This window comes from Elephantulus edwardii, unplaced genomic scaffold (assembly GCF_000299155.1).
Source record: "Elephantulus edwardii isolate Elephantulus edwardi_28Jun2011 unplaced genomic scaffold, EleEdw1.0 scaffold00145, whole genome shotgun sequence".
Taxonomy (NCBI): Eukaryota; Metazoa; Chordata; class Mammalia; order Macroscelidea; family Macroscelididae; genus Elephantulus; species Elephantulus edwardii.
In genome coordinates, this window is record NW_006399895.1 from 909295 (window position 1) to 936327 (window position 27033).

The 27033-nt window shown below is 46.4% G+C and overlaps 1 protein-coding gene and 1 pseudogene across 1 annotated transcript in view; one reads left to right on the forward strand and one right to left on the reverse strand.

Moving 5' to 3' along the window:
* Positions 1-27033, forward strand: part of SNX29 (sorting nexin 29) — a 587794-nt gene that overhangs the window by 106294 nt on the left and 454467 nt on the right. Inside the window, exons 11-12 of the mRNA XM_006894494.1 lie at positions 23421-23484; positions 26684-26812. Coding sequence (XP_006894556.1) covers positions 23421-23484; positions 26684-26812 — 193 coding nt within the window. The remainder of the gene's footprint in view (positions 1-23420; positions 23485-26683; positions 26813-27033) is intronic.
* On the reverse strand, positions 1748-2242 carry LOC102859201 (annotated as a pseudogene).

Consider the following 27033-nt stretch of genomic DNA (forward strand, 5'->3'; position numbering starts at 1 on the left):
GTCACAATGGAGAGGTGACCCTGGGGAATAGAGCCATGAAGAGGTCTCCCCGTGTCAATGTGTGTGTGTGCTTCAGTCCAGGTGATCGATTCGAGAAGCTGGAAGCGAGGGACCCTGTGTTTAATAGAGAGCTCAGCAGTGGGCGTCCCTTTGGGTCCATGCTGCCAGCGTGGGAGGAGATGAAGAGGGGTGGTTTCCTGGAGGACTTTCTCCATCATCTGTCTTCACTAAAGCCTCCGCCAGGGCTCCTCCTCGGGGACAGTGCAGACATCTCCATTGGAATAACCTGAGGGAGATGTCAGATAGGCCGGAGCGGGATTGTCATGGCGCCTCCACCAGGATCTTGAAACGTTTGGCCTCTTCAATTTCAGTTTCCCTGTCCCTGCTGATACGTCACTTGCTTTGCTGAGAACCACACATGGTGGTGCGTCAGTAACAATGGACCTCTGACCGCTGTGACAGAGACCCTGGGGCATGTCTAGCAGTGTTATTAGAGAGACAGAGGTTTAAACAAGATAGAATTTTATTTCTCACCATTGGACAGTTTGGGACTTCCCCCTTTTTACCTGGCTCGCTGCGTGTTTTACGATTGCTGCTCTTGTCCAGATGAGTTCCAAGCACTTGGCTGTTGTGATTCAAACTTACCAAGAAGCTTCGTGAGAGAAAAGCCCAGGGAATCTGCTTCCATTAAGATTGCAGCCTAGACAACCCCTGTCATGTGGGGCTGAGGCATCACTGACCCTGGACTCCTGACAGCTAACAGCAGCCCTGCCTGCAGTCCATTCACCCAGAGGGCCGGCATAGCCCTTCTCTGAAAGGACAGCCTCCCAGCCACACTTGCTACTCATTTCATTTTTTTGGCAGGAAGTGATGATATGTTGTATCTAGCCACAGGAGAAGGTGGGAAGTGTCTTAATTCAGAGTAATCATCTGGCCGGCTTAACTCTGGAGGTTCTCTTCCTGTAAAGAAGGTAATGGAAGTATAGAACAGAGGCATCTGTCCTGTTGAAAGACTTTCTGACCATAGAACCCGTTTTGTTTGTTTGGTTTTTTTTTATGCCTTTTTATTAAAAATCCTCCAAAACCCTCTTTGTTTTCAAGTAAAGCCTCAAGTTGTAACAAGAGTTCCAAGTCCTCGTATGTGTCATCCAGTGACTCCTGATGATACACCTTCAAGGTCAAGATGGCATTGTGGTTTTATAAGATACTTTAAATGTTTTTCAGAAATTATTTTTAAATTTATTTTTTTACTTGAGAGAAAGTTTATGAATCGTAAATATTTTTCTATCTGATGACGCCTGTGTGTTTTGTCGTATCACATTCTACTTACAATTTCATTTGCTCATTCATGCGTTTTTTTATGACATTAATACATTATTAATACAGTGCTGTTTGTTGTTGTGTACTGTTGAATTGAAACCGACCCATAGCTGACCCTGCAGCGGGTTTTCAGAGGCAGTGAGTTGAATGGGAGGAGAGTTTCCATCTTTCTCCTGTGGCGCAACTGGTGGATTTGAGCCCCATACCTTTGGGTAAAGGTGCAGCTCCTTACCCACATGGCCAGCAGTGCTCCTGTTCCCTCTTTACAGATCTTATCAGTACATTGTCTGTTTGTATTCCCTCAGTCAAACCCTGAGCCAGTCACTTTCCCCAGGCTGCCCTGGGGAGATACAGGGAAAGGAATATGTTGGGTGACGAGACACAGAGGGAGAAAACCAACAAACTCTGAGAGGTGGAGGTGGCTCCTTCACGTGGCAAAGAAGATTGGAAAGGCCACCATCAGGCCAAAGAGCCCCATGGCCTCTGAGAGGGCAAAGCCCAGAATAGCAGAGGTGAAGAGCCGCTGCTTCAGAGAAGGATTCCTGGCGTAACCAATGATGAGGCTCGCACACAGTCCCCATCCCGCTCCAGAGCCGGCCACTCCAACAGTGGCAGCTCCAGCCCCAGTAAACTCGGCTGCTGTGTCACCATCCCCGAGATGGTGCTGGTTTGGAAGCTGTGACTAGGGATAAATGAAATCAAGGGACGTGGGGCTGTCAGGCAGCTGACGTTCTCATCTGTCGGTGTCTCTGGTTGTTTCAGCTCCACTGCAGGCAATGGACAACTGAGACAATGCAGCAACTGAGAGGCCTCCTGACCAGGGAAGAGACAGACACAAACCTGGTGCGGGCCTACGCTGTCAGGGGTGAGGGGCTGTGCCAGGAAAGCTGCTCCTAGTGCAGAGAAGACAGAGAGGGGACATCAGTGCTCCCTTAATGACAATGTTGTTATGTACTGTCGAGTTGGAACTGACTCATAACCGACTCCTTTTGGGTTTTCAGAGGCAGTAAATTGCACGGGAGCAGATCGCCCCATCTTTCTCCCCAGGAGCAGCTGGTGGACTCAAACCACATACCTTTGGTTTGGCAGCACAACTCCTTACCACTAAGCCACCAGACCTCCCTTGATTACCGTATGTTGTTACTGTGTACCATAGAGTTGGAAATGACCCGTAGATGACCCTCCGGAGGGTTTTCAGAGGCAGTTAATCCCACGGGAGGAGATTGTCCATCTTTCTCCTATGGAGCAGCCGGTGGCCTTGAACCACATGCCTTTGGGATTGCAGCACAGCTTCTTGCCACTAGGATGCCAGAGCTCCCATAGTTACAGTATAGTAATGTAATTAATTAACTAAAAGCCTGTTCTCTATAGTGTATGTTGCTTTTCCCTTTCATCTAACTTGTTAATGTGCCAAATCACTTGTGACTCATAGCAACTCTATGTACAGCAGCCCTGAAACCTGCTCTGTCCTGTGCCAACTTTATTGTCTCTGACACACCTACCCTCATTACCCCAATCACTGAATCAATCCATCTCATTGAAGGTCTTCCTCTCCTGCGCTCTTCCTCCACCCTCCCAAACATGACGTCCTTCTCCAAGGACTGGTCCCTCACCGCTACATGTCCAGAGTATGTCATACGAAGTCTCAGAATCCTTGTCTTCAAGGAGAATTGTGGTTTCACCCTCTCTAGGGTGAACTTGTTTGTTCTGTTTACCTATTTATTAACTTTCCTTCTTCGCTCTCACCCATCCTATTCCTGGTAACCATCCCAAACTGAATTATCTATGTAAACCTTTCCACCACTTTTTTATAATATGGGTTTTATACCATCATAGGAAGCTCTGGTAGCCTGCTAGTCCAAAAACAGTTCAAATCCACCAGCTGCTCTACAGGTGAAAGATGTGTAATCTCCTCTCATGTGATTTACAGCCTCTGAAAACCTGCTTGGAAGATCCACTTTTGGTAAGTTCTGACTTGACGACACATAACAACAACTTACTATCATAGTTCATTTGTGACTGATTTCTTTTGCTTAGCAAAATGCCTTCTAGATGTGCCCATGCTAGGCAGTGTTTCATGCACACTCTTTTGTGTTGTTGCTGTTGCCATTGTTCTAGATGACACTTCAGTTCATGGTAACCCCATGCACAACAGAAAGATGGCCAAGACTGGACCCTTGAGACCTATAGGATTGTCATTGGCTTCTTTTCAGAAGTACCTTGCCAGGCCTTTCTTCTTAGTTTATTTTAGCCTCGGAGCTTCACTCAAAATATTCAGTGTCTTAGCAACACACTTCCACTGATGAGTGATGACTGCACTTGGGAACTGGCTGAAATTGAACCTCGATCTCACACAGGGTAGGTGAGAATCCCACTACTGCCCCGTAAGTGCATGGGCTTCTTCCCAAAGATTTCAAACTGGCTTTTAAACTGAGAAGTTTTGTTTGGGCTTCACTTTATTGAAATATATTTGTTGAGTTAGTTGCCAGCGTTTGTTGTTTGTTGTTGATTGCTGTCGAGTCAAGCATGACTCATAGCAACCCTATGAACAAAAGCTCTGAATCCTGTTCTATAACTGTTGTCATTTCTCTACTTTCATGGAGTTTCCATAGGCATGTGGTTTAAGAAGAGGATGCCACTTCTGCTCCAAACCTGTCTTAAACTGGGAGCTCCAGCAAACGCTGTCCACGTTGGGGAACCACTTGATACCCCAATGGCACAAGGTTGGGCATCACAGCAAACCCACATTACCTCAATACAGCAAGTTGATGAAGAGTGATGTACAAAGTAGAAGAATTTACCTACAAAATATAACAACACTAGTCTTACTTAGCAATAGTTAAGTGTAGTCAAGTCAAATATGACTCATAGCGACATCATTTCTGTATGTTTTTAGGGTTTCCAGAGGCATCTGGTTTAAGAAGTGGATGCCACTCCTGCTTCCAAACCTGAATCAATCTGGAAGCTCCTCCAAACACTGTCCATGATGGATGACCATTATGGTATTTGACACGACTATGGCACAGTGTTCAGCATCACAGCAATTACAAGTTATTCAATACAGCAAGTAGACAAATGACTGCTGTACCACTTAAGGAATGTTCATTATGTTATAAAAGAAGTTTGATTTTAGAGGAAAAATTAGCCCACTTGGTGAACACGGGGCACTTTTGCACCCGCCTGTCAGCTGCTGGGGAATGATGGTTCCCTGCTGAGGTGGGCCATTCCAGGCCCACCCAGGTCCACCAGCCAGCTTCGGTCACTTACACACCACTGTCAGCCAGCTTCCTGGGCAGCTGAGGGTGCAGTTCTTGACATAGTCTGTTTTCTCTCTACAGGGGCTGTGTCTGAGGGATGGACTGCTTATCCTTCAAGCCTTAGCACCTTTTCCTCTCAGGAAGCATTTCTTGATCCTCCCTACCTTGTCGTCTTTCGTAATGTCACCTCTCTCTGCTTTTCCCCATCACTACTCCGCATGTAATGAAATGATCCATTTGCCTGACAGCCTCCCTGCCTCCTCACCCAGGTCTGCACTCCCTTAAAGGGCAGAGATGGGGGTAAGGATCGGGCACTGTGTCTTCTCTTTCATCCATCTGTGTGTATCAGCAGCCTCTTGCCCAGCGCTGGGCATCCCATGTTGGACATCTTAGTGTTCTGAACAGAACAGAATAGAGTCACAGTGGTTGGGTGACAACTGGTAGGTATTGATGTTCCCTGGGTGGTGACGATAGTGTGCACTTGGCTACTAACCTGAAGGTTGGCAGTTTAAACTCAGCTAGCAGTGCCGGGCAAGGCCTGGTGATCTGCCGTTAAGAGATTACAGCCAAGAAAATCTTATGAAGCATTTCTGCCCCTTAGCCCGTGTGTTCATGTGAACTGACTTGATGGCTTGTGGTTTTGGTGTAGTAGGTGTTCATGCCAGTATCTCTGTTGGCATGGTGCAGTCCGTGTCAGACCACTAACTGGAAGGTCAGCAGTTCGAAACCAGCTTTGTGGGAGAAAGATGGGCTGTCTCTTCTCCTAAAGATTGACAGCCTCAGAAAGCTGATGGAGGGTCACTGTGGGTCAGGATTGACTTGAGAGCCGTGGCTGGGCTTTGGTTTGGATGTCGGTGCATTTGCTGCCTGCCGCGTGCCTGACCTCTGCTTTCAGTTGACCCCATCACCTCGCGCCCTCCCTGTGACTCCGCAGGCAGGGACCCTTTTATCCAGCTGGAAAAGGAGAAGGCTGCAGCTGGGAGAGGGCCCAGAGCAGGGTCTAACTCATAGAATTAGTTTCTGATGAAGCCATGAAATGAGTTGTGAACTTTTCCCCCTTTAAGGTCAAGCTTTGATTGACAGCTCGGCCGTGAGTTAGAAATGTATTAGGAATTTCTGGAAAGAAACGGAGGGAAAGGTCAGCGTGGAACCTGTGAGATTTTCCTGTTGATGTGTCAATTGCTGAGCGAAAGAGGATAAAGATACATTTCCACTCTTGGCAGGCAGGCGTGCATCCCAAGGCCACGCTCTTCAAGGACAGTCCGCAGGGCAGGAGGACTTCCTGGGGAGACAGTGGACCTTGACTGTTATCTAGCTCACTCATCTTCTTGGAGAAGCGCTGGTGTGAGTCAGGACAGGATAGGGTGAGGCTTGGAGAGGATGCCACCTTGTTCTCAGGGCCGGGATGCCAGTGCCGATGTCCTTCCTTAAAGTTGGCACCATTCTAGACCACAGGGAGATGTGGTGAATGACGTTCATGAATTAGGACCAGTGTGCTGTGGACTTGACCATCAGAAAGCAAGGCGTGGGAGGAGTCACACACATGGACTCCTTTTTCAGTTTCACTCCTTAACCCTTAATTCTTTGGGTTCTCAGTCTTCTCTTAGAGGGGACCTCCGTGACTGGTACAGTTGCGTAAGAACTCACCTGGTAACTGAAAGGAGCATACGGCCTAGTGGTAAGGAGTTGCACTGTCAGTCCAAAGGCAGGCCATTTGAATCCATCAGCTTCCTTAAGGGAGAGAGACGGCAGTCTCCTCCCACGTGATCCACAGCCTCTGAAAACCCACTGGAAGGCCAGCCGTGAATCGGTTCCAACATGATGGCAAATAAAAACAATAACTTTATTCACTGAAAGGTTGATAGTTCGAACCCACCAACAGGGTACTTGGAAGAAAGGCCTGGCGATCTGCTTTCCAAGTGATGTCCTTGAAAATTACACAAAGGAGAGTTCTGATCCAACACTGGGGGTCTTCATGAATCCGAGATGCCTCCACCACAACTGGGTTTATGCGATGACCAGTCGCTGGAAAGGACAACATACTTGGAGAGGCGAAGGGCCCGTTCAAACAAGACCAGTGATTGTGAGATGCACAGCGAGGGCCACATCGTGTTCTGTTTGACTAAGGCCACCACGTGTCAGAGCTGGCCCAGCAGCAATGCACAGCACCACAAGTCCAGAGCTGACGTCAGTGTCCGCTGCTCATGAGTGTGGCTGTGCCCGTCGTGCCTTGTGGCACCCTCTTCAGGTCGTCCACAACCGTTTTCCTGCCCTGGAAACGCCCTGGACGCCGCCTGCTCATCCCTCCTCTCCCTCAGGCCCTGGGATGGGAGGTGTTTTCCGCGTCATAGCTTACATGTCCCCGATGCTTCTCTTCCTGTGTCCCCGGCTGTCATGTCCTTCCGCCCCCCCCCGCAGGTTCCTGAGGTGGACAGAGGTGGGGATGGTATCTGCTCACAGCCCAGCCCTCATGCTCTCCAGTCCTCCCTACACTCCTTTCTTTCCTGCTTTTTGCTGCCCACCAAGTGCCATGTGTTAGTTTGAGGAGAGACTGATTTTTTAGGTCTGAAAGAGGGAACCTGGAGTGGATTTTTCTTCCTCTTCAGACGAGTGACTTTTACACACACAACTCGGATCGTAGACTCTAAGGAAAATGGAACGATCTTTCCTGTGTCACCTCCCGGCCTGCTGAGTCACAACTGAGGTGGGCAAGCAAGTCCCAGAGCCGGGCTGCTCCCAACATTAAGCTAGATTATTTCCAGCAAGGCCAAGTGTTGAGAATCGTTGGTCTATCCTAATTCATCACTCTTTCTTTCTGCTTAAGCAGTACAGGCTTGAATCACAGGCTGGAGGCCAAAGAAAGTGAGCCCTTTGATCACAGAAGGTGGTGGGCTTCCCAGAGGCCTGTCTCAGGAAAATGGAACATTTGCCAGAACTTGTAAATAAAAGAGGGCGCAGGACTCATCAGCGTTCTGTAAGATTGTCACGCATTGGAGCAGACGAGATGGAAATTAAGAGTCTAAGCCCAGGTTTACTGAAGCTCTGAGACTCTGGCCTTAGATCACAACCCAAAACTTGCAACTGAACGCAACCTCATAGGTAACTAGCAGCCACGTGATAGGTCTTGAAGGTGAACTGTAATGCACTTCTTAGAACAGTCAGAAAGGCAGCTATAAAGCTCAGAAGGTAGGAAGAGATAGGGGAAAGGATGGATGGAAATAGGAGAAATAGAGAGGGAGTAGGAAGAGTGCTGTTACATTGTGGGGAGTGCAGTTAATGTCACAAAACAAAATGTATGAATTATTTAAGAAGACAAATTTTCTCTGTATACTTTCACCTAAATTACAACAAAATGTTGAAAACATTCTCAAAACACTCTGTGTTTATTATCTACTTTCTAATTATTACTCCTCTTTTCCTGCCTTTCCCATCACTGAAGAATGGTCCTGTGTGTAAACCTTCCTTAGCTTTTTATATAGAGGCTCTTAGATAATACTGCTATTTTCGGGACTGACTGTTTTCATTCAGCACAGAGTCTTCTAGCTGTATCCATGGTAAGCAGTGTTTCTAAAAACCTCTCTTGTTGTTTAGTGTTCTATAGCAGTACTCGATTGTGTGAATGTATGATAGATGGTTGGCAAAATATTACTGACGAAAGAGCAGACACAGAGAGGCACAGAAGGACCAGTGGAAATCAGAAGTGCAGGGAGGGAGCAGGGAGAGTGAGGTTCCATTGTGGATATTGAAGAGAATGTTGTAGAACAAAAGGCATATGAACACTCAAACAAAATTGATTTGCTTCATAAACTTTGAGTCAAATCACAAGCAAAGGGGGAGAAAAAAAAAAGCAAAACCTTAAACCAAACAAACAGGGGGAACCTGGATGTCCTTAACTGGGAGTGTCTGCTCTGCATGTGGTGGGGTGACTAGATCGTTTGTAGAGAGACAGGGAGCCCAGGGATGCTCTGCACACACCGTTGTTAGCAGATAGCTGTTCATTGAGGTGGGTGATACGCAAGCTCACCCACTGCTCGATCCGCTCCGCTCGCTCTCCTTCCTGGGCTGCACTTAGGGCAGCATCTGAACGCCTGCACACGGGTTTATAACCACACACCTCTTCCCCAGGATCAGTACGTAAGCCCCCGCTTCCTTCATTTATTCGGTGACCTGCCCCTTCCTGAGCAGCCTGCTTGGTGTGCCCCTGGCCTTCTCATTGCCTTCCATCCCCCCTCCCTGAGCCAGGTTGGCTTTTGGCAGTTTCTTCAACTCGCCAGTTCCCTTCTTTTCTGGGACTTGCCTCACTTTGATTGTAAGGCTTCCCCCCACCCTCCATTTTCTCATTGGTGAATTGATTATGACCTTGTAGCCTTTCTTGAGGATAGGATAGAACTTCGCTGTCAGGTTTCCAATGCTGCAACCTTTAAGGAAACAGCCTGCTTTGTCTTTCTGCTGTGGAACAGCTGGTCCATTTGAACCATGGCCCTTTCTGTTAGCAGCTGGGTTGTAACCACTAGGGTTTGGTTTTTTTTTTTTGTATTTTAATAAATTTTATTTTAAAACCTTTTTTTTTTGTCCTGTGGCTATGACATGACACTTCCTGCTTTTAACATCAGTTTAACATGACTGTTGCCCACTCTGCCACCCTCCTGCTTCTGCAACAGAAAATGCAGTGGGGGATTCCATCATGAGCATCACCTTTCTTTCCTTTAATTTTTTTTCACATAAATAGTTTATTTCCTTTTTATATTTAAAATAGAAGCATTCTAGCCCCATTTTTTAAAACTAAGATGGAAATGTACATCTATTTAGTTCATACCACTTTTCACATGCTAAATTATGATTGAATTTATCATTAGAATGCATTAATTACACAAATTGTTGGACATTTACGCCATGGAAGATACAGTGTTTGAGACTTTTGTATAGTTTTTATGTTGTTGTTGTTTTAGAAATTAATTTTAATGAAAGTTTACAGACTTTGGATTTCCATTGATTGATTGTTGCCCTTTTCTCCCTGCCCACCCCTCCCCCCCAATTCGCTCTTCTCTTTGAAAAGTAAAAAATTCTTGCACTGTTATACAACCCCTCCCCACATGTCCACTCCACTGTGCAGCCTTTGTTCTGGACTCCTGGTCCAGGGAGCATATTGTACTTCTCTTCCCTGTTGTTCATGGCCCAGTAAGCAGCTCGAGAACTGAAGACCTAGCCAGACCCCGGGACAGCAGTTTTCATTGTCCACAGTGTTCTCAGTGCCTTTTCTCCCTCTAAGTTGCCTCTGTAAGTTTGGAGATAAACAGTAGGTGGCATAGTTTTCATCTTAGAGACGAGAGAGTAGCCTCCTCACAGGAGGTCAGGGAGCAGAGCCAGGACCAGAGCCAGCCTATCTCGATTCCCGGAGATTGGAGATTGGTGTCGTGGCCATTTATCAGCATGTCAAGGGCTGGAGCAGGACAAGGCAGAGTGGACGTGACCCAGGCCGGGTGTGAGAGTTGCCTGTGGCCTCTGGGTAGCTGTGCACTTTAATTAATTGTAGACTAAGCGTGTGAGTCTGTTTTGAGAATTGTCAGCACATGCGATACCACAGCCTGAGGGTGGCAGGAAGCTGTGTGGCTTCATGTCCTAATTATTTATGAGGATTTCACATGCAATTAATCTTGTTGCCATCAGTTAACGCTACCACTGTGCTGTGCTGGAGGCCAGTCACAACAGATGTTAGCATCCCAGCCCTTGGGGCTGCGACGGACTCGGTGCTTACGACAGGTCAGGGTCACGTTTCTGCCGGATGCACTTGGCTGGTTGTCCAGTCAGCGCAGGAGGTGTGGATGACAGGGACGCAGGTACATCGTGTTCTCTTGTAGGAGCCAGAAAGCAGACACGCTAATCCTCTCCCCATGATGAATCACAGCAGCTCAGACCTAGAGGAATGGAAGAGACCAGTTTTTCTAACTCTCTCATTTTGTGGGTTGAGTATCTGACACCCAAAGTGGACGTGATGTGTCTACAGTACCCTGGGCAGTTAGCAGCAGGACCAGGATTTGAACTGGAATCCCAGGATCATTGTCACTTACTTTCCCCAAGACATCACTCATCTTTGCTCGTAATGTCATTTGTTTTTATTCTCTGCCTCTCCTGCCTGGCTGGCCGCATTGACTATGGTCCCAACTGTATGGTGGCTCCTCGTTGTGGCATTGGAGCTGTGGCTCGTTTGGTTACAGGGGACAAAGCAATCTCAAACAGGCCAAATCAAAATGAAGGGATGTTATTATTCCCTAAGCTCAAACATTCAGGGGTGCAGTTGGTTTTGGAGGTTACCACTGGGACTGGATGGCTGTCAAGCCTCTGTCATGAAGGGCTCTGTTAGTCTGTGGAAATTCTGGCCAAGTTCTGAATGTGTCGAAGCTCTGTCTCTTCACTGAAAATCTTTGGTTTGGAGATTTTTGTGATGACATGCAGAGCTGACGTAGAGAGTGGGCCTCCTCTTTCTGAAATCTCACTGTGGTGCTGGGAGAGACAGTAAATATCTCAGCAGTTATGGCTGAGGGTTCACTGTCCCACAGCCTGCGCTCCGGTCCCGGCTTTGAACCCTCATTCCTTTGTTGTTGATTTCTGACTTAAGAGATCCCATGTGGATAACTGCCTTACCCAAACTGGAGTATTTTCACTTGCATCATATGCAGTTGTGATAGCTGGTCAATGAATAAGGAAGCAGAAGACTAATTTATGCTTTTGAATTGTGATATTGGTAAAGAGTAGTGAACACACCATAGACGGCCGAAGGAGAAAACACAGCCAAGAATCCTGCTTAGAAACAAGAATGGAGAGACTTTGTCTCACTCACTTTGACCAGAGTAAGGAGGTCAGTGAATAGGAGGAAGACCCTCGCAAGATCAGTGGACACATTGACTACAACAAGTGGCTTCCATGTGTACAGATTGTGAGGATGAGACAGGGTCTGGCATTGTCTCCTTCTCATGTGTGTCGGGTTGTTGCATCACAACTGACTCAGTGGCACTTAATAATAACCACAATTTTTATGGAAACAGATAACCGGGCCTGTTGCTTTTAGGGTACCACTGGAAGGGTTCAAACCCTAACCTTTTTGTTGTCAGCTGAGTACAGATCATTTGAGACAGTGGGGTCCTTTGTAATCTTGACAAATGGCTTTTCCTTTGTGTGTTTGTCAGTTTCCTTAGCTGTGCAGTGGGTTTAATTCAGGCACCTTCTTCATGAGGCTTTAATGAGATAATTAGTCCAGTCGTTTGCCTAGTATCCGGCACATGGCGTGAGCTATCCTAAGCAGTTGTTCTTAGGAAAGTCCCTTAACTTCCCCTAGTTTTTCCCCCTGTGGAATGAATGGTGGATGAGACCCCCAGTTCCAGGAAATAAGGAGCTCACTGGCTCCTTAGACACAGCCAAGCCCAGAGCCCAGCCAAGCCCGTCGTAGATGACACTGAGCGAAACGATGCTTTTGCAGAAAGGCAGCTGGATCCCAAGCTCTTGGCTCCCATCTCTCTATCTACTTTCCTCGCTAGTTGGTGACTCTGACTTGTGTAAATGTTTAATCTTTTTAGCCACTAACTAAAAGATTGGAGGTTCAAGGTCAGTCAGAAGTGCCTTGGAAGAAAGACCTGGTCTGCTTTGGAACAGGTCACAACCATTGGCACACATACATAGAAAGGATCACGTGAGTCAGAATCCACTCGACAGCAGCTAAGTATCAGTTACCGCACTGCCCCATGCCTTCTCTGAGGGCACTGCAGCCCCTTTGATGCTTTAGCAGCTTCCCATAAGCATATCAGAGACCAGGCGACAACTTGGTAGGGTTTGCTGGAATGTTGGGAACTAAGGTACCTATGTCATCTTTCTCCTAAGAGAGAAAAACATCCATAGACATCCTCAGAGGAAGCTGTGTGATCTTTCAGCACCAAGGACAGAGGCTGACAGTCAGCTGGTGCCAAGTCTGGGTGAAGGACCAGGGCTTTGGCAGTCAGATTGCTTGAGAAGCATCTGGACTTCCTCCCTATCTAGAAGTGTGACCTTGAACAAGTTATTTAACCTCTCTAAGCTGTAGATTGTGCTTCTGAAAATAGAAACAGTGGCCATTTGTACTACCAGGAGTTGATGGGACTATCAAGTCAGGTAATGTGTGTAAAGCTCTCTGGATAGCTCCTGGCTTCTGAATGTTAACTGCTGCCACTGGTGCTAAATATGCGGAGTCATCTTTAGCTTGGGTTTCTTGCAGTCCTGGTTCCCAGCCTTAGAATTAACTGCGTCTCCTCAGAATTAATTGAGTCATCCTGTGTCCCACATGCGGCTTTGGGTTGATTTTGGCCTATGGTACATTCTGTGCACTGGGGTTTTGTTTGCTTGCTTGTTGTTTGCGTGTTGGGTTTTTTTTGTTTGGGGGTGTGTTTTGTTGGTTGTTTGTGTGTGTGTGTGTGTGTGGTGGTGGTGGTGGTGGTGATGGTGGTGGTTGTTTAAAGCTCCTGGGCTCCTGTGGACTCTGGCTCACATGAGAAGTGTTGCCGCACCTTCAGGCCTTTTCCACTTCTCCACGTTGACATTCTCTATTGACATTGACTGCAGATCTGTCTCAAAGGTGACCATATGCCTTTCTGCTCTCATCTTGCCATTTCCAGCTGACCAGTGGGCAGGGGCTCAGGCTCCAGGACAAGGGGCTCTAGGCGGTGGCCCATGACTCTGTGCCTTTGGATTTGCATGACAGTCAACATTATTGAGAAGGTTGGTTTGTGTAAACATTAGGATTTCTGGTATCTCTTGACAGATCATAGCCCATGTGGGGTGGTGGGTTGCTGCCTTAGGGAGGGCCTGTCCTCTCCTCTGTTCCACAGCCCTCTGATGACTCTGTTGTTACCTTGTGGCCTTTGAGCACTTGACTTTGAGATGGCTGCTGCAAGATCACCATAAAGAAGCAGAGGGTGTGTGTGTGTGTGTGTGTGTGTACACACATGCGTGTGTGAGTGAGGGAAGTGACGGGGGTGCAGGGGAGTGCACACCTGAGAGAGAACCCCAAATTACAACTCTAGAATGGTTAATACATATTCTACAACTTTATCAAGATTATTAGTGCATCTTGGTTGCATGTTCTATCGAGTTGGGATTGCAAAAGTTGGTAGAAATCATCTATTTCCTCCTCTTTGGCTCTGGTTGTTGGTACATATATTTGGATGATAGTGGTATTAACGAACAGGTCTTTCTTGTACATACATGGGTATTATCTTGTCACTCACAACACTGTATTTCAGGATGGATCTAGAAATGATCCTCTTAACTAAATGCTACCCCATTTTTCCTCACCTTTTTGTTTCCAGCATGGATGGTCTGATTCAAAATGCCCCATGCCCATCCATCTAATTTGGCTAATGCCTGGTGTGTCAATAGTTAAGTGTCCCATTTCTTCCTTAACAATATCCAATTTTTCTACTTTCATGCTTCTCACATTCCATGTTCAAATCACTAGTGTCTGCTTGCACCTGTCCCTCCTCCTCAGCTTTCAGTGCCATCCCTGTCTGCTAGTCTAATACAGGTGTGTTCCTTGTGCATACAGGACCACAATTTTCTTTCTTACCTCTGGATTTCTGTTATTATTTAATTTCTGTAGGTCCCTTAAACATTCACTTCCCATCCCTTCTCTAGATTACACAGAATCACCACAACTTAATCAGTTTCTTGTTTTTCTTTTTTTAGTTTCTTGTTTTTCAAAGGAGGAAATGAAGACCTAGAAAAGATTGGGAGGGTCATTAAAGCCAAGGACCTGCTCCCAGGGCTGGTCAGGGAAGAAATCTGGGGGACCAGGCCCTCTGTGGGTTCTCAGCACTTGCTGGCAATGTGTGCAGTTCCTGACCTCATCTGACCTCTGTTTCCTCATTGTTTGCTGCTGGGAGTGTCATTTGCTTCTCTTGTCAATGAAGTTGTGCCTTTCACTGGCCCACTAGCAGCGAGTTGCTCTGTGTCTTTCCAGCAGCTCAAACCCACCAGGAAAAAAAAATGAACAGTCTCCTCTCGCTAGGATTTACAGCTTGGAAACCTGTCCGAGGGGGACTATGAGTCAGAACTGATGTGAATCAATGGCACAATGGGTTTGAATTTTGAATTCCATGGGCCAGTCTTGAAAAGCAGACATAGCAGCTATTGGAGAAATGGCTTTCTCCTCAGCGCCGGAGAACGGTGTCTGGCCTGCTTGTTGTCATCCTAACAAACAGAGAACTAGAAGCTCTAGTGCGGAGGGGGTTGCAGACCAGAGAAGGGGAGAACAAAGCTGGGCTGGGGCAAGTGGATTGGAAAGAGTTGCACTCTGGAGCTGAATATAGTTTATCTTTTCTTTTGGAGGATAAAAGAGAGAGTGGGTAGGCTGGAAGTGATATTTAGCGACGTGTTAAGTTTGAAAATTAAAGATGTAGGTTAAGTACACAGCCACAGAACATTTTTATTTCTGGACCTGTGCCCTTGTGAGCACTCTCTGTAAATGTAGCTACGTACAGAGCCCAGGGGAATGTTTGGAAAGGTCTTTGGGAAAAGATACTATATAAAGGCAAGAGAGATTACACAGATTTACGTATATGTGAGTGTACACGCACGCATGTCCAATATACCATGTGTAGTCATCATGGTGCGGCCTCTTTAAATGTTGAAAAGGGAATTGAAGTTCACTTGATGTCAGGGCGATTCCCCCCTGGAGGGCCTTTAAATGGCTAAGGGACGCTGCTTGTACCTCTTTCTGCATAGCTATTTCAGTCCTTTATGTAGCAGCTTCTAACTTCCTGTAATCATCTGTGTGTGATTATGTGAGTGTGTCTGTGTTTATGTTTGAGGCTCTGGGGGCTGCAGGAGGCGGGCCAGTCCATCGTTACTGGCCTTTCTTGAATTGAGCTTCTTGAGGACAGTGGAGGAAGGAAGGCGATGAGTGCTGGCAGGCTGGCCTGGTTTTAGATCATGGTAATGATACCTGAGTCCCCATGTATATCACGATCCAGAGACGCATATTGGAAACAGCTCAGTTTGAGCCTGAATCCCTCCAAAGGCTGTCAGTGGGGCAGGAAATTACAGCCATGAACCCTGTGGTTAATGTTCTCTGGTGTGAGGCCTTGAACTTATTATTAGGCCCCTTTGACAGGTCTACCCATCCCATTGCGTGAGCCTTGGTTCCTGGAGAGGAGGGATGGATTTAATAGGGGGCGTCATGCAGTCATTCACTTTTTTATTAATGACTTGATTCCTTCAAAAAGTCCCACATGTAGCTGACAGGCCAGGTGCTGTGCCCACCACAGGGCAGCTAAGATTAGCAGGATCCAGCCCAGCTCCCCAGAGGCTCAGTGGCTGAGGGGTGGGGCTTTGGAGGCCAGCCCACAGACATACAGTTCTAACCTAAGGGTCAGAGTGGTTTTCATGGAAGTATATAGAAGGCATAATGGGAGTTCATGGAAAGACATATTGGACTCTTTTGGTATTGTTTGGCTGTAAGGCAAGAGAACAGAGTTTAGAGCACAGTGGCATAGGTCCCATGAAGGCACAAAGGGGCTTGGGGACTTTAGACTCTATTGGGAGCTTGACACACTTCCTCTCTGAATCATGTGGCCTCTCCTCTCAAGTCTCTTAGTTGTTATTGAAAAACAATTTAATATTATTATGGTTTTAAATAACAAAGAGCTAAGAGACTTGCAAAGGAGGAAGAGAAGAGGCCATGCAATACACAGGGAGGAAGTGTGTCAAGCCAGAACACCCAAACCCATTCTTATTCTAGTTTCCAGACAAAATGATCAGTAACATAGGTTACACTTTTTGCATGTGCCAGCATTCTCATTACTCATGCTTTAGTTCATTCCCATTGACTTAAACTCCTGGTCCCAACCCTCTAGACCAAGCTTTAGAGTAGCCATTGTCCACTGGGTGCCATATACAGGATTTTTTTTAAAGATCAAGATGCTAAAAAAAAAAACAACAAAAAACCCCCCCAAAAACCCAAAACCATGCAATATATGTGGATGACAGTCTTTACTTTTTTGAGTTAAACTATTACTTCATTTAAAGGTGGCTTCAGAGGATAATTTCAGTTGAAGGTTTGAAGCACAGCGTAGTGCTATAGCTTCAGAAAACCCTCAATCTCAGTAGGTCTCCTGAGTGGATTCTTTGAGAATTTGATGTTCTGTTCTACAGCTTCTCCCTTTCTGACACGATTCCTTTTTTTGCATTCTCTGTCAGAGTATTCGGTTGTGGTAACCGGGCACCATATAGATCTTCTGTTTTCAGGGTAGCCGGGCACCATATAGATCTTCAGTTTTCAGGGTAGAGATTCATGGAGACAGTTACTCTCTGATTCTTGGGTTTCCTTCTTTCCCTTTTGTTCTGGACAGATACAGACCAATGTTATATTTTATGTGGCCACTTGAAAACTTTGAAGAACTCAGTCGCTACTTGCCACAAAGCTTATATTGTTCACTCCCTTAAAGAAGGCAGTCTTGGCTACATCTGTGCAGGAAGAGACCAAGTTCCCACACAGCTAATGTGCTGAATCATTAAGGATTCCCTGCAAAGGAATGGATTGCTCAGGGCTCTCTGGTCCACGTTCAGCATTTGAGCCACTTTGCCAAACTCCTCTTATTTTCCCTGCAGCTGCAGGGACTTGCCCAGAGGGGCCCTTACTGGCTTGTCTGTTTTGTGTCTTCTAGCCCTAATGGCTTAGTGGTTAGGAGTGGTGCTGCAAACCCAAAGGCAGGCAGTTCGACTCCTCCAGCCACTCTCCGAAAGACGGGCAGTCTCCTCCCGAGTGATTTACTGCCTTTGAATACTCACTGGAGGATCAGCTATGAGTTGGTCCCACCTCGATGGCAACGAATTTTGAATTCCAACCCTGAGACTAAACCACTCCCCGTCCTTGGCCCAGAAGAGCCTGGCAGATTGCCCTTGTCCCAGCTTAACATCTTGTTTATGAATCAAACAAAAACCCAGAACCAAACCCCTTTTGCCAATTCAGAGTGAGCTTCCACCGCATGTCTTTAGTGGGTAGAAACTTCCCATCTTTTTTTGCCGAGGAGTGGCCAGTAGATGTTACTCACTGTACTACCGGGCCAATGAGTAACATCATGAAGGATGGAGGAAAAAACAAACCCTGAGGTTGTTAACAGTTTCATTTTACTTGGATCTACAGTCGACAGCCATGATAATAGCAATCAAGAAATCACCAGACATGTTGCATTGAGAAAATCCATTGTCAAGGACATCTCCAAAGTGCTGATGGGCAAGAGTACCAGTTTAAAGAGTGAGGTGTGGAGCTCTGGTTGCCTACTGGCAAGAAGTTGCTCTGCAATTCTGAAGGTGCAGAGTTCAGATCCACCAGATGCTCAGCTGGAGAAGAAGGGGCAATTTCCTCCTGTGCCAGTCGGATCATTCGACTGGACACAAGAATAAAAAGAAAGTTTTAAAAAAAGATTAAGGTGCACCTTATCGAATCCATGGCTTTTCCGGATACTTCCTATTCATCTGAAAGTTGGATGTTGAATAAGGACGACAGAAGATGAATCAATGCCTTTGAATGGTAGTGTTGAAGAAGATTATTGAATGTCCCATGGACCTCAAAAGAACAAACAAGTTTGTCTTGGAGAAAGTGCAACCCGGATGCTCCTTAAAGGACAAATTCATGAATGGTGAAGTTAATCTGATACAGTTTTGGCTTGTTAACAGCAGGGGTTTGCCACTGGAAGCAGACATCACCCTGGGCAAGGTGGAGGGTCAGAGAAAGAGAGGACGACCATCAGCCAGGTGGATTGACACAGTGACTGTCACAGAGATGGTGATGGAGAGGATAGTGCAGGTTGGCAGCTGTCCCCTGCCCACTAACACATCTGCCACAGCCTGTGAGTGAAGGTGCCACAGACAAGTTAGCCTGAGCTGTGACTTGAAGGGTGGCTTGAAGTCAGAAGCCGGCTGGGTCTTCCTGAGTCAGTGGGAGGCCATTGTGTACCTGGTCAGGGGCTCAGGAAGAAGCATGGTGGAGCATCCATCCCGTGTCAGGGTGGAAATGATGGCTGAGCCCCGTGGGAGGGACAGTGAAGGAGAGAGAGCAGAGGCGGAAGGTGGAAGGAGAGGTGGACCAGGGCCGAGGCTGCCATCTGGAGAGGCGACTCATGTTGTCGAGAGGAACAGGGTCTGATGTAGCAGCTACTCTGCTTTTGCTTTTACCAAAGCTCGAGCTACCAATGCTTTCTGCTGGGTCCCACCACCGAGCCCACACTGGTTCGGCTAAGTGTCAGAGGGGTCACATTCCCCTACACAGAGAATGCGTCTTGCCCTGAGTCAGTGATGGCTGGGGCAGAGGATGGAGGGAAGACTTCATGGACATTACCCTCAGATGAACCTCAGATTCTCACTGTGTGGGACCTGGAGTTAATAGTTGAGGTTTTGCAGGCCGTGCAATTCCTGTCGTAATGACTCCTCTGCCGTGTAGTGTGGGAGCAGCCACATCAGTAGGAAAGAGGGTCTCAGGACTGTGTTACTGTGTCCAGTAAGACTTGCCACGGACCCTTCTCCGTCCTCTGAGGTAAGCAGCATTAGTGAAGAGGCTGAGAGGCAAAGAGTTGGTAGTTGGTCCAGGATGCCAAAGCTAAGAGGCAGTGGGCCGGCACTAAGAGACAGTGCCGACCTGGTTAGAACGCCTGGCTTCTGCCCTGGAGAACAGAACACAGAGTGTCTGCAGATAAAGGGCTGTCCTGGGTGAGAGTGGACATTGCTGTGCAGATCTTAGCAAAGAATTACCAATCTTCTTGTTGGCTCTTCTCAGTCCCCAAACTGAGTAAATGTTTTCTCATATTATTTCTGTAATTCCTTTATTGTTTCACTTCACATATTGGGACATTACACTGTCTGGAATCTATGCTGTTATGCCGCAGAAGCCTAGATTTAAGCCTTGTTTCTTATTCCCAAATTCGCTCCTTTCCTGGCCACATTTATGGAAAAACTCACTCCTGCACTGTGATTTGAAATGCCACCTTTTGTCCCAATTGATTTCAGGCAGTTGAAGTAAACTTCCCATGTACTTGACTGGATTGGCGGTGTAGTCTGAGCAAGGGAGAGGTTTCAGGGTGGAGCGGCATTTGCCTTTTAGCCTTAGAGAAGGAAACCCCTACTCGACCAGGCCCCACGGAAGCCTCAGTGCAGAAACACTGCTGGGCTGTCACCTGAAATGGGTACGTGGCAGGTCACAAAAAGGAAGGCAGCTCCGGTGAGTTGAGCTGAACAAAGTATGGATATGCAGTGCTGGGGAGAGAGGAGTTAAACACTAGGGAGTGTGTGGACTTGCTCTGGGTGGGCTATAATAGTATGTGATGTCTGGAAAAAAAATCTCTCCAACTTCACCTATGGCTTCATTGTCCAGGAATAGTCAGCCAGCCACCAGCCAACTCCTCAGCCAAAGCATATGTGTTTTACATTAAAGGCTGTTGGAAGAGCCTTGTTTTGGAGGGAGCACCTTTCAGTCCATTGCCTTTTCTGCCGTTATTGCAAGGGTTGCCTGATGCCTGGCTGAGGGGACAGTGGGACAGCGCTGACAGCCCTTCTTTGCCGTGATGGATTTTTAAAAAGAACCCGACCACCAGAGAACGACTTGGTGCTTTTAAGTGTTGTTATCATTCATTTTGATGTTGACACTGTATATACAGGGCTATCGTTCAAGAGGCTGCTAACACACCGCACTGGGACAGGTACAGGAAAGTCAGTTTCACCAGGAGAATGGCATGCAGCAGGCTACTGTTGATAGGACCCGCTGTTTCTCCCAGGTGGCCTCTTGTGCATTGTGGTTTGGACCTCACTTGGACGTGTCATCAGGAAAGACCGATTGCTAGACACGGACCCCAGGGCTCATGAAGTAATGAAAATGAGAGGCACGCTCAGTGAGGCGGATTGACAGAATAGGTGCCGACACTGGGCTCGTGTCTTCAGTCATGGAGACCAGGCAGCACTGGGCAGCGTGTGTTCTGTGATACATGCAGCCATCGGGGTGGGAGAGGACTCGATGGCAGGGAACGATGACGAGGTGAACGTGGGGTGAAGAATTTGGGCAACTTTTCGCTATTTCTTACCACAACATTTAACTAACTTCTGTGTCCTCTTGGAGGGAGCTCTGGTGGCTTAGTGGTAAGGAATTGCACTACCAGCACAAAGGCCCACGGTTCAAATCCACCAGTTTCTCTACAGGAGAAAGATGGGCAGTCTCCCGTGCAATTTACTGCTTTTGTAAACCTCTTGGAGCATCAGCTGTGGGTCCATTCAACAGTACTCACCACCACCAATAACAATAACAGTGTTCTCTTGGGGAAGAGTTCCTCTAAGTTTTGGCCCTATGGAACAAAGTCTAGGTAATAGTATTTGGGATCCCCTCATCTCAAGCTGTTCTTTTACTGGTCTCAATAAGCCCAGAACCCAGACACTTCCTCTGGCCTCCTCAGAGTGACATATTACCTGCTGGGTCTGATTTCCCACGTCGCCCACAGTGATCTTGTTTGACACTTGAGAAAATTCTATTATCTAGTCTGCAGCTGGAGGGCACAGACCGCTTTAAAACGTTCCTTTTTATTTCCCAAGGTCCAGGCAGATAATACCTCAGTAAGTCCCGGAGCTCCTGAAAATGCACAGCCCCACTGGCCTGCCCCTGTTTTCCCCATCCTTGTTGTTGAGGAAGCAGAGAAACAATTTTAGTGACATTTCTTGTGTCCTATGCATTGGTCTAAGCACTTAACTTACATGCTATTAAGAACTTAGAGTTCTATGAGATGATTTCTATGAAGATCCCATTTGAGAGATAAGATTGGCTCTCAGATGGAATAAGTAGGTAACCTGTCCAAGACCACTCAGCTGTGGAGCCAGGATTCTAACCTGGGACCCGACTCTCAAAGAGGGTGCTCTGAAATCCAGTGCCCTGAGTGCCCCCTGGTATTGACTGCAGTACATGTGCTGGGCTAGGCGCTTTGCAGATTCCTGCTTTAGTGGAATCATTCTCTCTTCTTTGTGGAGAACGTGACATTAGCCCTACTTTGCATCTCGTAAAGGAGGAAATTGTTCAGGGTTACCAGGCAGTAAGTGGCTGAGTGAGGTGTGACCTCTGTTCTGGAGTCTGTTGGTAACAGCTCTCCGTGGCTCCTACTCGTTACAATGGGAGCTGCTGAATCCTCTTCTGATCTTTTCTGGTTCCCTCCATCCGACCTCCATCCAGGAATCCTGTTCTTGTGCAGCTCTTGGGCCTGCCAAGAAGATTTCAGGCCTTAAGGAGAGCTCGGAAGCTGACTTGTCCCACCTTTGCTTTCCTGGTCTGTGTCACTGAGCGCCCCCATCAGGTGGCTTGGAGAATCAGAGCATGGCAGGTGGGGCCACATTGCTAACCAGTTGCAGACAAGTCAATTCTGACCCTTTGTGTGTGAGTGGCGGGCTGTTACTCATCAGGTTTTCAGGGGCTGCTTTTTCAGAAGTAGATTATCAGCTCTTTCTTCAGAAGTGTCTGGATAGATGCCCTGGTGTTTAAGTGTTGGTACCGACCAGAGACTTGGACACATTGCTATATGATATACAAAGTGTCTGCTGTATGATAATCCTTAGGTTTGCTGTTAGGTTAAAAAGTTAACGTGAAGTTTGAGCAGTTAAGAACCTCTGTAATGAAGTATACTTTGTAAGAACCTTCAGATTCAGACAGGCCCAAGAGTCTCACTGTCTCCTATACACTTGCCACTATTACCCCAGTTACCATGTCAGTCCACCTCATCCAGGGTTTTCCTCTCCTGCGCTGTCCCTCCACTCTTCCAAGAATAATGCCCTTTCCCAAGGACTGGTCCCTTCTGGCAACATGGCCAAAGTATGTGAGGTGAAGCCTCCAAATCCATGCCTCCAAAAGGCAGCTTGGTTTCACCCTCTGCAGGACAGACTTGACGGTCCATGATATGTTCAACATTTTTCTCCAGCACCACAACTCAAAAGCATCGATTCTTCTTCTGCCATCTTTGCTTATTGTTCAGCTCTCTGATGAGTAATTGCGAATGAGGGTGCTTATCTATGGAAGCTGGCGTAATCCATAGGGAGTTGCAATGCCAACCCAAAGGTGGTGCCTCTCTGCCGGTTCAAATCCACCAACTGCTGTGGCAGAAAGCTGGGCAGTCTTCGCCCGTGTGATTGATTTACAGTCTCTGAAAACCTGCTGGAGAGTCAGATATGAGTTAGTTCTGATTTGAATGTGGTGAGTTGGAAGGGTGTTTTTGAGAGGCATTTATTCAGAGGTGCTGGGGTTCTTACTTAAAGCTGTGGTTTTCTGTCCATGAGTGCTTTTCTAAATTGAAGATCCTCAAAGCGTTGTCCTTGTGAGTAATTACACACGGTATTGCGGGGAAGTCCTCCTGCCCCTCTACAGTGACACCTGTGTTCTAACTATCGGGTGTCAAGGAGGAAAACCAGCTGTCTTACTATGCGAGGATTTGTATGCCAGTGTGCGGCCAAGTGTCGCTTGAGCTGCTAAGTTGATAAACAGCCCTAACTAGGAATGACTCATTGCCCAGAACAAATACTGTCCAGTGGCAGAAGCTTGGAAAAGCACCTAGAAACTGCATAGGTATTTCCCCCCATAGCAGCTGAGTATATTCACGAGTGATGTATGCATTTATTCTCAGCCTGCCTTTCGGTTTTGTGTGGTTAATAAGAGAGTGACCAACAGAGCCCACTGGCTCCCTTGAGTAAGGTTGTATTGGAACCATCTTTGGAAGGACACAGGAAGTTTGTCCAGACCAGAGAGGGGAGGGGGACGGTGGAACAGGAAAGAGCTGAGGCTTAATTTTACTTTCCTTTCTCCCTTAGACGAGCTGCGGCAAGCCATCATGGCCATGATGAATAGGAAAGACGAACTGGAAGAAGAGAACAGGTATATGATCTTCAGCCTTTAAAAATATTCTCTTCCTTTGACATGCCACCCCTGGAAAAGAGCGACTGTAACAGATGAAGGAAATTGCACTTTGCTGGTTAAATTGTGATGGGTGACTGTATTTTTGGATGTACCGATGGGGCATATATATTGTGGGTTGAGTGTAAGCATGGAATAGAGAACCTAATAATCATGGCATTGCCTTAAAACAGCCCGAGAATTGGACAGCGCTGCCTTCTAAGACACTTTTGTTGAAAGACTTACCTAGCATATCACAGGGATTCAAATATTTGTGTTAAAGTTTGCCCAAATCAAGGAGACCCGGGACAAATGGTATTTGGCTATTTCCATGCCTGATTGTAGACATTGAAAGAACTGAAAGAACATAGGGCTTTATTAATCTTTAATTTCTAGTTGAACCCAGAAGTAGATCCTACCCAGTTATTAGACATAGTTTTGCCCTCTGATCACCTCCTGGTGAACCTTTCTGTGGACTGAAGAATAAAAGTTGTGGTCTACATATATCTGCTAACCTGTGAGCACAATTAGACTCTTTCCCTGGGGCTTAGGGAATGCTTATGAACACTTACGTGTTCATTTTAGAGCTCTGGTGGCCTAGTGGTGAGGAATTGCATCGCCAATCCAAAGATAACATGGTCTGAATCCACCAGGTACTCTGGGAGAAACGATGGACAATCTCCTCCCATGTGATTTGGTGCCTCTGCAAATATGCTAGAGGGCCAGCTTCACATCAGTTCCAACCTGATGATACATAACAACCAGCATAACAAAATATATCTATTATCTAACTCTCTGTCTGTCTGTCTTAGCTATCTATCTATGTATCACCCAACTTCTTATATGTCTACTATCTGTCTATATCTACCATTTACCTTTAAGTCTTCTATGTCTCTATCTTTCTATATCTCTCCTCTGTTTGCACATATCTAACTAACATTGCTGTTTATATTTATCTTCACTCTTGATATTTATGCCTGTCTTTATACCATACAATTTACTGCCCCTGAATACCCACTGGAGGGTCAGCTATATGTTTATTCCGACTTGATGGTATCCAGCAACCACAGTGTGTTAATTTTGGCTCATATTTAAGTATTAAGGGTGGAAACTAAGGCTCCATAGTGATAACCTAGTCATGATTCTCCTTTTAGAGAGAAAGAAAACCTTATTTGGGTTCCTAATTGACAGGCTTCTCCTTTGTCTTCATGGAAATAGAAAAAAAAACACACAACAAAGCCTACTTCTCTAAAACAAAAGAGATTTTGTTGTTTGAGTTGTTTTTTTTTTAAACCAAGAGAAATATATGTGGAACAAAAAACATTTGGCATTTCACCAGTCTTCACATGTACAGTTCAGTGACATTAATTGTGTTTATCATGTTGTTCAACCAGCACCATTATCTTTCCACATTTCCCCCTCAAAACAGAGTTGTTGTTTTTTAAAGAATCTTGAAACAGTGTAATTTTCCAACTAGAATAAACTTTCAAAGAAGAGCTGGTAGACATGACACGACTTTCTTCCCTTGTTCCAGCTGGAGCTATTAGTCTGGAAGAAGCCATAGGTTTTATCTTACCTTGTGAAGCATAGCCGTTGCTGCCTGTTTATTTATTAGTGGTAAGAAGCTGTGCTGCAATATCAAAGGCACACAGTTCAAACCCACCAGCTGCTCTGTGAGAGTAGGATAGGCAGTCTCCTCCTGTGGGATTTCCTGCCTCTGAAAACCTGCTGGAGGGTCAGCTATGGGTTGGTTCTGTCCCAACAGCACACAACAACAACAGATAACAAAGACCGGGGCGGGGGGGGATCACTGTGTGTGTGTATGAATGTGGGTGAATGTGAGAGTGTGTGTGCGGGTGAACTTATGAACTCAGGTATTCTGAAGGAGACATTTCTCTGAAAGCTTTCAAGGAATACCTACATTAGGGAGTTGGGGGAGCCAGACGTGTTTGCTTATCTGCTGATGTCGCGGAGTGATTGTCTTCTAGTTGTAATGTGTGCACACCCCCAGATTGGTAACTGTGTTCTTGGTCAGCATGAGCTTGTTTGGTTCACTTCTTTTTTTTTTTTTCAATATTAATTTCAATGAAAATTTACAGAGACTTTGGATTTCCATTCATTCATTGTTGCCCTTGATTCACTTCTTGGTGGTGAATTCTAATTATCTCGGGGAAGAGCCACTGTGATCTCGCTTATCCAAGACAAGGGAAAGCACACGAGTGAATATCTTATAGCAAGTTAACGCGTGTAGAAATATACGGCCCACCTGTTGTTTGTGTAATCTGGGGTTGACAATTAAGACCTTGTGTTCATCTTTGTCTTTTTTAAAATTAATTTTAATGAAAGTTTACAGAGACTTAGGTTTCCATTCATTCATTGTTGCGCATTTCTCCCTGCCCAGCCCCCTGCCCCCCCCAATTTACTCTTCTCCTTGAAAAGTAAAAGAAAAACTCTTTCATTGTTATGCAATCCCTCTCCCAAATCCACTCCACTATGCAGTCTTCGTTCTGGACTACTCCTGTTATGACAATAATACCCACTCATATATCCTTTTTGAAAAGTTCTCTCTCTCCCTCATCTGTTTTAGTGCTGTTCCCATCACTTGTTCCCTCCTTCTCTGTCTTACCTCAAGCCCAATGTCAGTGCTGTTTTACGATAGGGGCCCTATGCAATATTTGTCCTTTTGTGACTGAGATATTTCACTCAGCATATGAGTAATGATGGGAATGACTTTAGACATCTGTCAGCTGACTGGGGCATATACTTCTTTTATGCCTCATATTATTCTTTTGCCTCACTGACTGCCATCTCTGTCCTCGCTAGGTCTCCTATGCAGGGTGGCTGAGAGAAAGTGACTTCCATTTAATCTGCTGCACCCTTGTGTGGGATATGCTTAAAGGCATTTCCCTGTGATTTGCTAACTCAGTGTTTCCTGGGGATTTGAACTGTCCCATGAGCAGCCTGCTCACAGGTCCTCAGGAGCATAGAACACACCTACTTCTCTCAGACTTGTTCCTTCGAGCCCCCTCACCACAGTTTGAGATCTGCTTAGCTCAGATTGTTTGAGGTTGACTTGAGCTTTGGTTTGTATGGAGCCTCGTGGAGAATGAACAGAGCAGGCTCTGGGCTTCGTGGACCCTGAGTTGGCAGTGTGTGAACAGGTGGGCCTTCCTCTCCCCAGATCGCTGCGGAACCTGCTGGATGGTGAGATGGAACATTCCGCAGTGCTTCGCCAGGAGATCGACGTGCTGAAGAGGAAGGTGGCCGAACAGGAGGAGCGGCACGTGGCAAAGATCCAGGCGTTGGCCAGGTAGGGGTCCCACACAGAGAGGAGGGGGGTCGAGGGTGACTTGGCGAGAACCCCAAGCGCACCTCCGCAAGCACTTTTTAATTTTAAAACAAAGCAAAGCAAAAATCACCAGAGGAAAATGGACATAAAATGTAAGTATTGGAAGTTTTAAATGAATTTCTTTACTGAATAGGAAAATGTGTGCAAATGACTCAAGATACAAAAGCCACCAAAGATTTAAC